The sequence below is a fragment of the Astatotilapia calliptera genome, chromosome 17, assembly GCF_964374335.1.
Source record: "Astatotilapia calliptera chromosome 17, fAstCal68.1, whole genome shotgun sequence".
NCBI classification, from domain to species: domain Eukaryota; kingdom Metazoa; phylum Chordata; class Actinopteri; order Cichliformes; family Cichlidae; genus Astatotilapia; species Astatotilapia calliptera.
In genome coordinates, this window is record NC_137438.1 from 4,169,023 (window position 1) to 4,182,158 (window position 13,136).

Consider the following 13,136-nt stretch of genomic DNA (forward strand, 5'->3'; position numbering starts at 1 on the left):
CTCTGTTAAATCTCCCAGTGCTGCGATGGCCAGGATTGCAATTATGTTTCCATGTAGGTGTGGAATAACATAAATATATATAATAAATAATAAGGATTCATATAATGATTACTGGCTTCAAAATAAAATGGTTTAAAAACAAAAGCTATAACTCTACTGAATCATGCCAAAACTTCACAAAATGGCTCTGTTTGTGAAGCTTGAGTCATCTGTGTTTTTGAAAAACGGACTGAAGGATGTAAGGTGGCATTTATTTTCCAGTGGAGATGTAGCATTTTAAGTAAAACCCTTCAATTACTTAGCAGTGCTCATGGGCTACAAAGCGCTAACGCCTGGTTTTCCAGTCTTGTCTTGAAGAAGGTTGTTTTCTGTCCCGTAGAAAGTGATAATTGAGGTGTTTGGCTCATTTGTATTTGACAGTTGCAATATAAGGGATAACACTTTCCAATTCCAACCATCATACATCAGTCACTTGATACTTTTAGAGAGGCCCAACGTGCTCCAGTTCACTTTTCATATGTAAGATGGGACTTCGGGGAATTGAACTGAAAACATGTACAGTAGATGTAGCCAACATCTAATGTTTCTCTTACTGAGTCTTACTGGAGTAGAAAGAATAGGAGAATGTACCACTGTAGAGTTGAATTTCTATAACTTTGCTTTTTAAACTGAAAATTTTAAGCAAAGACAAGATTTTTAACACAAGTACTATTAAATATTATTTTTATTTTGTGGTTAGAAAAATTCACAGGGTGTTTTAATGGAAGAAAGAACACCTCAAGACAAAAAGTCTCTAAACTGTTTGTGTAGTTTTGATTTATATGAAAAAGCAGTAGCCATAAAGTCCTCAAGTGAACATTTTTTTGTTTGTTTTGTGGTTGTTTTTATTTTAAGATGCTATTAAGGATAAAAAGGTGACACATGACACAACAATGCCACATTCATCACAGATACGGCATTAAAAGCAGCCCTTTGTTGTAACATCTTTTAGAGCTTTCAATACCCCACCATGATAGGAAACGTCTGGCGTATTTCAACCTGGTTTATTTAACATTAATAGCCTGTCTAATACGGCACAAAGTCTCATTCAAACTTTGCACTCTTCACCTGTGTTTGGGGAAATAAGGAAATCTGGTAACTGGAATGACTTTTGTGCCAACTGTATAAAGGATCTGCATGTTTCCGATTGAGTAATTGCTATCTACACTCACTACATATATGATGATGGCTGCCTGTAATGAGGGGTGGCAGTCAAATGGTATGCTACATTTCCCTAAGTATGTTAGTGGGGGAGCCAGGGCTGCTCTTAGTCACTGATTCTGTTCATTATTTCTATGGATAGAATTTCTAAGTGGGGACAAGGGCCAGAAAACTTCCACTTTGGTGGCCCTTGGTCTCATCTCTACTTTGTGTAAATCTTGTGGTTGTGCGGACTTCATCAGATGGTGGCCTCTAGCTTTCACTGGAGCAGTTTTCAGCAGCAGCAATGACAATTAGCACCTCCGAGTTTGAGGCAATGGTCGTCAGCCATTAAAGGGAAAAAACACTGACAGTGACAGTCTGGCGACCTGTCCAGGGTGTACCCTGCCTCCAGCCCTAGCTGGGATAGGCTCCAGCGCCCCCTGTGACCCTGAAAAGGATAAGCGGAAGTGAATGGATGAATGGACACTGACACTTGGGGTCAGGGACAGGTTTCTGCCCCAAATGGAGAAGTTTAAAATATCTCTGGGTTCACGGATGAGGGGAGAAGGGAGCAGGAGATTGATAGATGGATTTAGGCTTCACCAGTCCATCATGACAAAGAGACATCTGAGCACTTCATTATTTCTGTGACGTATATGATCATTGCAGAGGCCTTTGTATCACATGGACAAAATTTGAAACTGTTCTCTCCATATTTAGCAGGTTAGGGTTTTGTAATACAAATGCAAATAAAATGAGTGTAGCTCATTTGTGTTCCTTTGGCTTTACCTCAGCATCCAATGATTTTATACAAGACAGTGTAAGACAGGTGTACCAGGGAGTCCTCATCCTCAGAAAGGATGAAACTTGCATAAGTCGTCTTTGCCCTGCTGCCCATGTTACAGAGAATCAGGAATTTTGATTCGGACTGTGACGCTGTAAATGAAATGTAGCTTAATTCAAAGTTATTCATCGCAGAAACTTAACAGCACCCCTCATTCCTCCTTCCTCTCGTGTGTGTGTTTTACATGTGCACTCCTGTCACCCCTCAATATGTGCTCCCCTTTTTCTGCTTAAAGTATTTCATGATTTAGTAAAGTGTGCCTCATCATAATGCCCCATTTTCAAATGGCTTTTAATGGCTTATGTGGATCTGTGTGATGCCAGGATGTGTAGGAAAAATAAATTATGTCGGTTTCTCTAGAGGCTGTTACAGGATGCCACAAAGCCAATCCACCCACCAAACTAGCAGTTAAACATCGCCAGGACCCTGTGGAACATTAATGCTCCAGCCGTCATCAACGCCTTCAATCATTATTCCCCTTGTTTACGTCATTTTGCAGTTAATGCAGACTAAAAACAAACAGCGGTTATGTCTAAAAGTCTCAGAATTCATAGTTGGTTGACCACTTGAAGTCACAGAGGATAACAGCACAGGCTTGTTTCTGTGATGCTTTAAAAGCTGGCAGATCTGTCTCCAACTAAAGAGATTTACTGCATGTTTATGGGTTTGGTCCTTTTTTGTCTTTATCAGCTATTAAATCAGACTTCAAACACATACGTTGCCCGTGGAGAAGATGCAAAGTAGTACAGCACTCCTTTGTGTTGTAAATATTTGCAACTGAATGAGCTGAGTTGAGTTGCTGATAAAAACGTCTGTTATCTCGCAAATGTTTTTGATGGCATATCTTTTGTACCTATAAGCTGTTTGTTTTGGCAGGCATTAGACTGCGAGAACTCCTACACCACACATCTTCAAACCTAATTAGACTGACGTAATGAGACGAATGCTGCTTCGCACATGTCTCTCAACATGCAAACTTCTAAACGTGCGTCTGGAAGAATCAAACAAAGTTAACGCCAGAGCACACATGTTCGTCTTTGAGCGCAACATGTGGGGAAAGAATATGGAAACCGAAATGTGTGGGGGTTTGTTGTGTGTGGGTGGTTATAAGTTGTGTCAGGCAGATGGAGAAGCTCCGTCTGTGAATTTGTGTCCCATGCAGCCTCCCATTGGTACAACCAGTATAAACATCATATTTGGGAGACAAGGTGGCTGCTAAGTGGTTGCTGTACTTCAGCAATGGCTTTTGAGGTGCTGTTTGAGCCTTTGAGTGGACATCACAGCTTCTTATTATTCAGTATACTTACTGCTTTTGGCGCAAATGATCTCTTTTTAAATCCTTTTTGCCAGCTAGTGGCGTCCTACAACGTCGTCCTGAGGGCATTAGTTCAAAGTCAGAGTAAAGAGAGTGTTCTCTGTCTCACCAATAGATGGTGCTTTCCTTAAGACAAACTGATGATCCAGCTTGTCTAGTGAAGTTTAGATCACCATTCATTTTTCCAGCAGTTCTGACAATCCCGTTCTGTTTGTTCCACAGTCAGGTTGACAGTGAGCATAAGGATCCTTTCCATCAGTCCAAAGCCTCATAATGTCCTGCCAAAAAATGATCTCTGATTAGTTTTGTTGTAAATGGAATCCGCATTAACCATAAAATTAATTGTGTCATCATACTATTTTAAGTGCTCTAGCTTGTGCTGCATGTGCGATTGTGTCAGCATGATGATTCATATGGTAAAAGATGAAGGCTTTCTGCAAGCCTTCATCTGTAGGATTTGAATCCATCTTACTTTATTGGAGAAGTTTAACTTCCTCACTCAGCTCACTTATATTGAGCCTTTTGTGCATTGCAGGGAGTGACAGAGTTAAAAAAATCTGTGGACACTACTGCTTCAAGTAGCACTCAGACCAGGGCTCTGCACCTGTGTGAGGAAAAAATCCACAGAGATGTTTTATCAATTTTTCTGAGGTTTTTTTTAGCTTCACCACATATGACCGCTGTAGCCCTGCCCTAACATTTAAAATATCAAGTTCCGTGTCTTGTTACATTTAAGCTGATTCCTTACTAAAAGACACATAACACATTGAAGACAATGCAGTTGCCAAACAGCCTGTGTACAGATATGACTCAGTGTCCTGATTCTTTTTGATGAAGAGAGAAAAGAATACAGAGCAAGCGCACATTTAAAAGAGAGAAAAAGCTAGCAGGCTTTAGAGGGCTGACAGGGAATTGCAGCTCATGAATCATCATTGCCCGTTGGACGTCTGGCTGAGTTGCCCAGCCTGCCCTTTGTATGGCCCTGACACACTGCGCTGCGTAAAGCGCTAAGACCTTTGGCCTGATCATAAAAGGCCTATTAAGGGGGATTGGCGGGTGGCCACCATGTTAATGAAGCGACCCACTAGCTGCTGTCAAGGATGGCAAAAATCCCCCTCATAACTGCAGCCTCAGTGCGCCTTTGTACAGCTGAAACATAGGTGGGAGTTGTTGCCTACACTGTGAGCGTGGGCCACACTGTACTATTGTCATTGTGTTTATGTGTAAATTATGCGAACGCTTATTCCTGTGTTTGTCTCTGTTGTTGGGTTGTATGTGTCAAAGTACCACATATCTTTGTGTCTTGCTTATATATGTTAGTACTCTGGGGGTGTATTTCTACCACTTACCAGCATACTGTGTACATATGGCCTTGTGTCTCCCCTTGAATCCGTGAACATGACATGCAGCGGATTGTGTAGGTGGCGTCACACTGCAGTCAGTATGTCATGCGGCCTGATCCCAAGGTTGTGCGGGGGTCGGGTAATAACCACACAATGATGTTCTTTATGGGTCATAATGCTGATAAGCTCCATCCTCTGAGCCCTCTGCCCCGAGACATTTAGGCTCATTGAATGTTAAGTGTCATCACATCCTTTGTGCTTTGTGCTGACTGTCTGCCATCTTCTCAACAGATTGAGAATGTGGATGCCTGCCTCAGTTTCCTGGATGCCAAAGGAGTGAATGTACAAGGGCTCTCAGCAGAAGGTAGGAATAATACAAAATTTGAGGCCTGATTAAACTTAATTAAGTCGGTGGAGCAGCAGAAGAGAGATGTGGCTGTTGTATTTGTCTAATTTCTAAATCTGGAAAATTAATTTGGCTTCAATGCGACCCATCCTCTGTGGGTAGGTTTCCATTTCTTCACAGTACCAAATGTTTTCAGAAACCTGGTTTAAGCCTGTTTCCGAGACATGTGAGTGTACTTCACGGTAATGGAATTTACCACACTGGTATCATGACAGCTTTCACTATGGCAGTGTAGGCAGTCATTAGGGCATCAGAGTGGATTGTGGGAGGATAAAAACTGCAGGGCTGGATTTGCCTCCTGACCATCAGGGTACACAGTACATGCTTTATAAGACACGCCAGTCTTATGAAGCATTCTACTCTGAACGGCTTCTGCCAAAGTGAATGATTGTCTGAAACTGTCTCACAAGGCTAGGGTTAGACATTCCAAACAATATATTAAGAATACGTTTTACATTTGATTTGACTCTGCAGGGACACCTTAAGGTTCCATAAAAAAGTATCTGTATGTACAACTGCAGTCAAAATGTCTTCAGTACAGCAAGCAGCACATACAGTGCAGTGAAAACTTATTTGTGCCATTTCTGTTTTCTTTTTTTGGCATATTTGTCACACTTGCATGTTTCAGATAATCAAAAATCATAAATAAACTGTGATTAAGCATATTTTTTAAAAACTGAATTAAATTTTGCAAGCTACACCAAGGTATGAATAATTCTATTCTATTTAATGTTTATAGCACCGAATCACAACAAGAAATCACCTAAATAGAACCTTTCTGAGAAAGTGAAGTAGGATAAAAGATAAAATAGATAAAACGCATCATGCTACAATCTAAAGAAACTTAAGAACAGATGAAAAACAAAATCATTAACATCTGTCAGTCTGGAAATGGGTACAAAGTAATTTCTAAGGTTTTGAGGCTTCAGAGAAACAAAGTGAGGGCCATTTATCCACAAATGAAGAAAACTTTGGACAGTGGTGAGGATATCAGGAGTCACAGGCATCAGTGACTCATCCAGGAGGTCACAAAAGAACCCAGAACAACATCTATAGAACTGCAGGCCCCACAGTCTCTGTGAAGGTCAGTGATCATGATTCAACATAAAGAGTTCCGAAGCAAAAATCACAGCTGACCACACACACAGACACACACACACACACACACACACACACACACACACTGGAAAAAAAACTACTTGATGATCCCAACACCTTTGGTAAAATAATCTGTGGACTGACAAGTAAAACGCAAAACTTTTTGGAAGGTTTGCATCCTGTTTCATTCATGCATAAAACTAACACAACTTTTTATAAAGAGAAAATCATACCAACAGTCAAACATGGTGGTGGTAGTGTGACGAGGCTGCTTTGCTTCTTCAGGAACTGGACAACTGTCTGTCATTGATGAAAACATGAATTCTGATCTCTGCTAGACAAGGAGAAGGACAGTGAAACACACATATTCACGTTTGAACGACTCAAAAGAACAAGATGGAGTTCAGGACATAAAATCTGATTGTGATGCTTTGCATGACTTTTAACAGGCCGACCTCTACCCAGCATCCTTCAGGTTTGCTGAATTAACAAAATGCTGCAAAGAAGAGTTGGCCAAAATTCTTCCACAGTGATGTGAAAGACTAATTTCAGTCTTTGCTGCTCAGCCAGTTAGGTTTGGGGGCAATTACTTTTTTCATATAGGGAAAGGTAGGTTTGCGTAGCTTTTTTCCCCTTAATAAATGAAATCGTTGTTATTGTTACGTTTCAAAGTACGGAGATCTTAAAGAACATTTAATAGTTTCTCTGTCAGTACGTATTGGGATGGTTATATCATATTCATAAAGGTTTATACTCACAATGCACATCTACAAGGACCAGTGCTTGCTCCGACCCATGTTGTTTCTGCTCCCTTTAAATATTAATGGGCTGAACTTGCCCTTGACATCTCGAGCAGCAGAAATAGCCTAACAGGCTGACACACTGACTGACAGCTCTAAATTCTCCATGCTCAGTTACAACACTAAAAACAGCAAAGTGACTTGCTGGGCTTGGAATTTCAAAGTGGGTCTGTAAATATATGGGCTATTTGGTTACCCTGTTCATTGCTGTTGCTGATGCATTTCATTTGCTGGCTTCTCTTGGTCATTCTTCTATTGAGCATGTGTTGGTTGTGTTTGTGACTTGAATGAGACAGCCGTGTCTGCCCTCTCATGTCTAACTGAATTTGCCCAGGGCTTTCCTGGCAATATGCAGTCTTTATTATAGTTTTACAAGATGTGGGAATAAAATAAAGTGGGAGGCTTGATGTGCATACAGGAACCTAGAAACTACTTATTGCAATAACTATTCCAGAAGTCTCCTTGCAGCTCACTGGTGGGAGGCTTTAAACCAAAGTTCCGGAAAAAGTCGTCTCATTGAAGAGTGTTTTAGTCCCCGTACAAACATTTCACCGAGGGGACTTATAGGCTTTAATGAAATTGAGTCCACACACTACAGAGGAGGATGATGGTGGCTTTTTTTACTAAAGACTTGAGACAAAGAAAGACTTCCAATTAAAATTCAATAACCTAAGATCTCCCGGATGTGTTGGCACAGTGGAAACTGATCCCAGACATAAATCCTCATGACTAACTAAATCTGACATTTTTGCAAGGATACATTTCAGTCATTGTTGCAACTTACACTATCATCACCTAAAGCCTACTTAGCATCCATACTAGTTGCACTAATATTATTAATATGTTTGAAATTGCAGCTTCCAATGTTTGCACTGCTACTGAGAGCATGCTGCTGTGTTGTCAACTTAAACATGTTATAAAGACAAACTTCATACACTAAAACACATGGTCAAGTTCAACCCTTTTGGACACAAAATATCTCAAAGCGGCAACATAAAGTTTTACCTCTTCAAATGCGATAATTATCTTCAGGAAGTTCAGTGTAGCATTTCCACCCTTAAAAGCAGGTGTAAAGCCCCCAAACACATGTTTCCTACACTTGATAATTGGTTACATTGAGGGGTACAGCAGGTCATTAAACACTCTTTCCAATGCAGGGTCTCACCCACTGAGGCTATTAAAAAGACAGGCTCTTTTTGGTTCCAGTGCTACCAGGAAACCTATAGTATGACCTACTCACCACATTAAAGTCCTTTTCATTAGTGGCTTTAGGACAAGATCAACCACGGGTACACACTTGTCCTCTGATCAGAAGGCAGGGCCCAAGCCTTTCAAGTAGAGGTAGGAAAGGTAGTAAGACAAAGCAGTGCAATGATGGAAAATGTGAAAAAATTAGAAAATACAATTATTTAGAAAAAGCTTACGGAAGTAAAGAGAAGGCAGAAGCTGCTGATGAGAAAAGTGAAGGAGGCAACACAGGCTATTAGTGATGACATGTGTTGCCTAGCCTCGCTGTTTCATTAAATAACTTCTTCTTTAAATGCTCCAGAGCAGCATTTCTCCTGCTGACACTTGCTGGCATGAAGCAGGTATGGATCTCTGACAAAAAATGTCTAATGTGAGCTTTACCAAACTGCCATTAGTGTCTCACAGAATCCTGCAGTCTTCTTTTTTTTTTTACTCTAAATGGACAGAAAAAGGTGGCTCACCGGGAGAGTTTCACATCACATTTTGAGCCGGCACTCATACAGAGCTTTTGTTAGATGATAAGCTGAGTAATTTGTGTAGAAACTCTTGCCAGAAAAGTAACTGAAAATATGGCAGAATAGTGACGTCAGGAATTCATCTTCATACCTAAATTCTAAACACAATTTAGGTTACAACTGTTAGTCCTGCTTTCCTAAACAACACAAATATTTTGAAGACAAATCAGCCTTTGGTTGTGCACATGTTCACAAAACGATTGCTGTATTTACAGTTTCACTGCACTAGAATAAAATGTTGGCCCGTGAACATAGTATGCATGGCAGTCATGCTGGCTCCAAAACATGTCTGTCATTGCCAATTACCTCTAAAGTCATTTGCAGGGGACAACGCTGTTACATGGCTCTTTTAACAGATCTGGGACTCATCCCCTGTCTAAATGGAAATTACATGCTACATGATAATTTGAAAGAGGAACTAGATCATCCACCAAAAATTAAAGGCATGTGAAAAGACAACATCTTCTCAAAAGGGGGATAGAAATTAGCATTGCTGAATTGCGTGGTTGGTATTGTCACCTTGGCCCAAGCCTGCATCCTGTTAAAGTTTCTTTAAAGAAAATGAGCTGCTGAGTTTTTCCACAAAAGCACTTATTCTGTTGGATCGATAAAGCATTATTCTGCTTCTTGTCCTCAACAGTATCATTTCAGCGGGGGCTGGGTTTTTTTTTACAAGTTGCAAAACAGTTTTAGTCCCAGTGCAGCAGAATCTGCAACGTTATTTTCCCTAAAGCACAGAAAGCGTTTTCTGTTCTGATTCTCTCAAAGGCCTAGTGTATATTACCACCTCTGGGTGTTAGAAAATAGGAAACGCCCCCAAGAGATTAATCTTCCCTAACTTTCACAGCCTCTGCAGCATAGCCACGGATGGCCGGGGGAATGTTTGTTCCTCACCAGATTGAAAAATGTAGTAAAAACCCTGTGTCAGCCACTGCCATTCTTCCCATTCCTCTGTGTGCCAGCTCTCACTGAGGGTTTGGTATGAAAAGCCCATTTCACAAACGGGTGCGTTAGCCAGTGATCAATTCTTTTTCCTCATCGCCGACTGGATCCTACTTCAGCACTATGTGTGTGTGTGTGTGTGTGTGTGTGTGTGTGTGTGTGTGTGTGTGTGTGTGTGTGTGTGTGTGTGTGTGTGAGGGAAGCATTTGTTTGAGTTTTGTCTGAGATTAACTCAAAAGTGTTCAGGGTAAGATTTACACTATAGACTTATTGATTAGAGGATTCTTTCTGTTGCCTCTTCAGCATATTTAAGAAGTTACTTTATCTGCAGCTCTGCTATTTGTTGAAGATCCAATATCCAAAACGTGAATTCTATCTTATTATTGTTGTTTGTTACTCTTTTCTGCTGTGAGCTCATTTTGCAGCATGAATATGGTGATTCATTCGTGGTTATCAGGGCTGCTGTTTTCTAGCTTGTTTCATTTTAGTTGTCATTCAGATAATAAAATCCAAACTGTTCATTCTTCCTTTTTATCTCACGCATTTGAATGGTTTTGCCTTCATCAGTACACAGAAATGTGTCACTTCTACCCTCACCCAGCAGCACATGCAGTCACTTCCTTATTTCATGGCGAGAGCAGAACTATAAACAAAGTAGCTCTTTTATATTTTTGGCTGCTTGTCCAACAGACTTGTGCCAGTAATACATCAGAGTAGTAGTTCCCTACTGGTCACCGCTCCTAAATTATCCAGCTGTGTGTAGCTCGGGTTAGAGATGCTTTATTTGGATCTGCAGTATAACAGCTGGACCTTCTTCTGAGCAGTGGCCTTAATCATTCCTGCTAAATACAGTTAAGTAACTGAAGTGCTTATTCTATAACTCTGTGTATCTTTATGTAATTGCTCTTTTTAAATACTTACGTTTGCTTCACAACAGCTGCTCTTGAGCTCTGTCCCTGAGTGTTTTTTTCTTCTTCCACAATCAGCATATGCTCGTTTTATAGTGCTTGAAAGTCAAAATACATGTTCTGGGAAAATGTTATCTTTGGCTGATTACTTTCACTTGCAGAAAATACTTTAATTCCAAGAAAATGCATAGGTAGATTTAGAGGATACATGGATGCAGGCAGATCGCACATGTGTGCTCTGCGTGTACGCTCGCGATGACTGAGCTTGAGACTGAAGTCACATTTCTATTCATAGAGAATTTGATTCTGTAGGTCCATGGCTGTATGATGGAGGAATTGTTAAATAACTAACACGGCAAACACTTACAATCCATTTTTACCTTCCAGAAATCAGGAATGGCAACTTAAAGAGCATCCTGGGTCTCTTCTTCATCCTGTCACGCTACAAACAGCAGCAACAGCAACAGCAGCAGTATTACCAGTCCCTGGTGGAGCTCAGCCAGCAGACCAGCAGCACCGCATCATCTGCCAGCAGCCACAAATCACAAGAGATGCAATCCAGGTATGTTACACTAAACATGGACACAGATTTTCATGCCGATCAGTCTTTGTTTTGCTTCCCTTGTGCTGCCTGCCTGTTTGGGATGCATGCTTGATGTTGCAATATTCATTGATTTATCACTTTCAGATGCTCAATTAGGTCCTGTTACAGTTTTTCTAAACAGAAAACTGAGGGATGTGACCTCCTCTCTGTGGTGCAGGAAATGAATAACAAGATACAAAGATGATGATTAAGGTTTTTGCTGCATCAGCTCCATGTGTAAGACGAGGCAAGTTAGCTGACAGAAAGCAAAGAAGCTACATTAGTCAACTCAATTTGATTTATATACTGTAGAGCTTTTTAAAACAACACAAGCTGACCCAAAGTGCTTAATGAAGTATTGAAATCTTAGTCTCTGATCTCACTACAAAACACATACTCCTCACAGAGTTGAGAAACCAGACTTGGCACACAGGTACATCTCAGACCTGACTCAGGTTCTAATCTGACCATCCATTGAACAGAAATCTAATCTAAGCCTGTGAGCCTGTGTTTAACAAACACATGTGAGAGTATCATTGATCATTTTTTGTGCCTGACAGAAAATAAATGCCAAACATTTGCTTTATAAGCACTTCAGTGCAAAAGCTGACAGCATCATTTAGTACTAAGGTAGCTATAATAAGCTAGAAGATGTTGCAGAACTGTTTCATGGCTTTTCATCAGGTGAGGACCCCAGAGGTGTTTAATATGACGATGCTTGTTGTATGTTTATTTAGAAATACAGTATAAGAAGACGTGGATTATACAGCAGAAGTGTTGGCCTACAGAGGGATGAGCGCTGTAAAAGGCAGCAGAAGCAAAGAAGGCCTGTACTTGTGTGATGTAAATAGACACAGCAGCATTTAAAAGAAGGCCTGAGATGCCACACATGAGCAGCATTCCCCCCGGCCAGATCGAGTTACTACACAGCCACACGGTTTGGCTGTGATGTTTTCTATTAGTGTGTGACTGTAGAGAGAGAGTATATGCATTAAACCAGTGCAATAACAGAGTTAAGTCTCAGTATTTAAGGAGTGGGCATGTGAGTAAGATGATACTGTCGAGAGCTTTGACTTCACTGTGTTTGGTTGAGTTAGGAGATGGTGGCAGTGGGGTCAGTGTATCGTGTCTTAGGGGGGTTATTAGGGGCACAGCTGCCTCCCATTCCCACCCTCTTTATTCCACCCCCACAACAGGTGGTGAATGCTCTCACTCTCTCTCTCTTTTGAACACACATACACAAAACAGTGAATTGTTGGAAGCACATCGCTGTGTCAACCTAGTTTCAGACTTGACGAATCAATACATACACACTTAACGAGCCATTACAGAAGCTGCACATTTCCTCATCTTTTTTTAGTTTAGATCTCAAGAAAGAATTTGTTTCAACCAAAGAAGTGTCTCAGATGATTTCCATGTAGACCCTCACTGTCTCTCTTCTGCACTAATAAGTGAATAATGTTGAAGGCCACAGTGGAGGTCAGTAGAGATGGCACCATACCACTTTTTTATGTCCGATACCGATATCATAAATTTGGATATCTGCCGATACTGATATGAATCCAATATAGTGTATTTTTTAAATCAATAAAACTGTTTTTTTAATATCTTGCTGCATTTTGTATAAGTTCATACTCAAGTTAAAAAAAAAACCCACTAACGCTATTCTGTTATACCTGTATGTAAAAAATAGACTGCACCCAAAATATTTTATAGTTCAGCAACACTGATCAATCTAATAAACTTAAACCTGCTCCATCCTCCCTATTCTGGTATTTTAAAGAGTACTTAGTGGAAATATTAAGCAACCTAACTAATAGGGTTGCAAACTTCCAGCAAAAAAAAAAATAGGGAACCACCCCACACCCTTGTGATGCTTAATCGATGTAATCAACTTTAATTTAATGCACGTGTAAAAAAATAAATAAATAAATAAAAAATGCACAGAAATC

At 40.4% G+C, this 13,136-nt stretch overlaps 1 protein-coding gene across 4 annotated transcripts in view; it reads left to right on the forward strand.

The window, feature by feature from the left end:
- nav3 (neuron navigator 3) overlaps positions 1–13,136 on the forward strand; it is a 181,930-nt gene that overhangs the window by 70,688 nt on the left and 98,106 nt on the right. For all 4 annotated transcript variants that reach the window (XM_026148159.2, XM_026148160.2, XM_026148163.2 and 1 more), the window contains exons 4-5: positions 4,976–5,048; positions 10,989–11,163. In XM_026148159.2, coding sequence (XP_026003944.1) covers positions 4,976–5,048; positions 10,989–11,163 — 248 coding nt within the window. The remainder of the gene's footprint in view (positions 1–4,975; positions 5,049–10,988; positions 11,164–13,136) is intronic.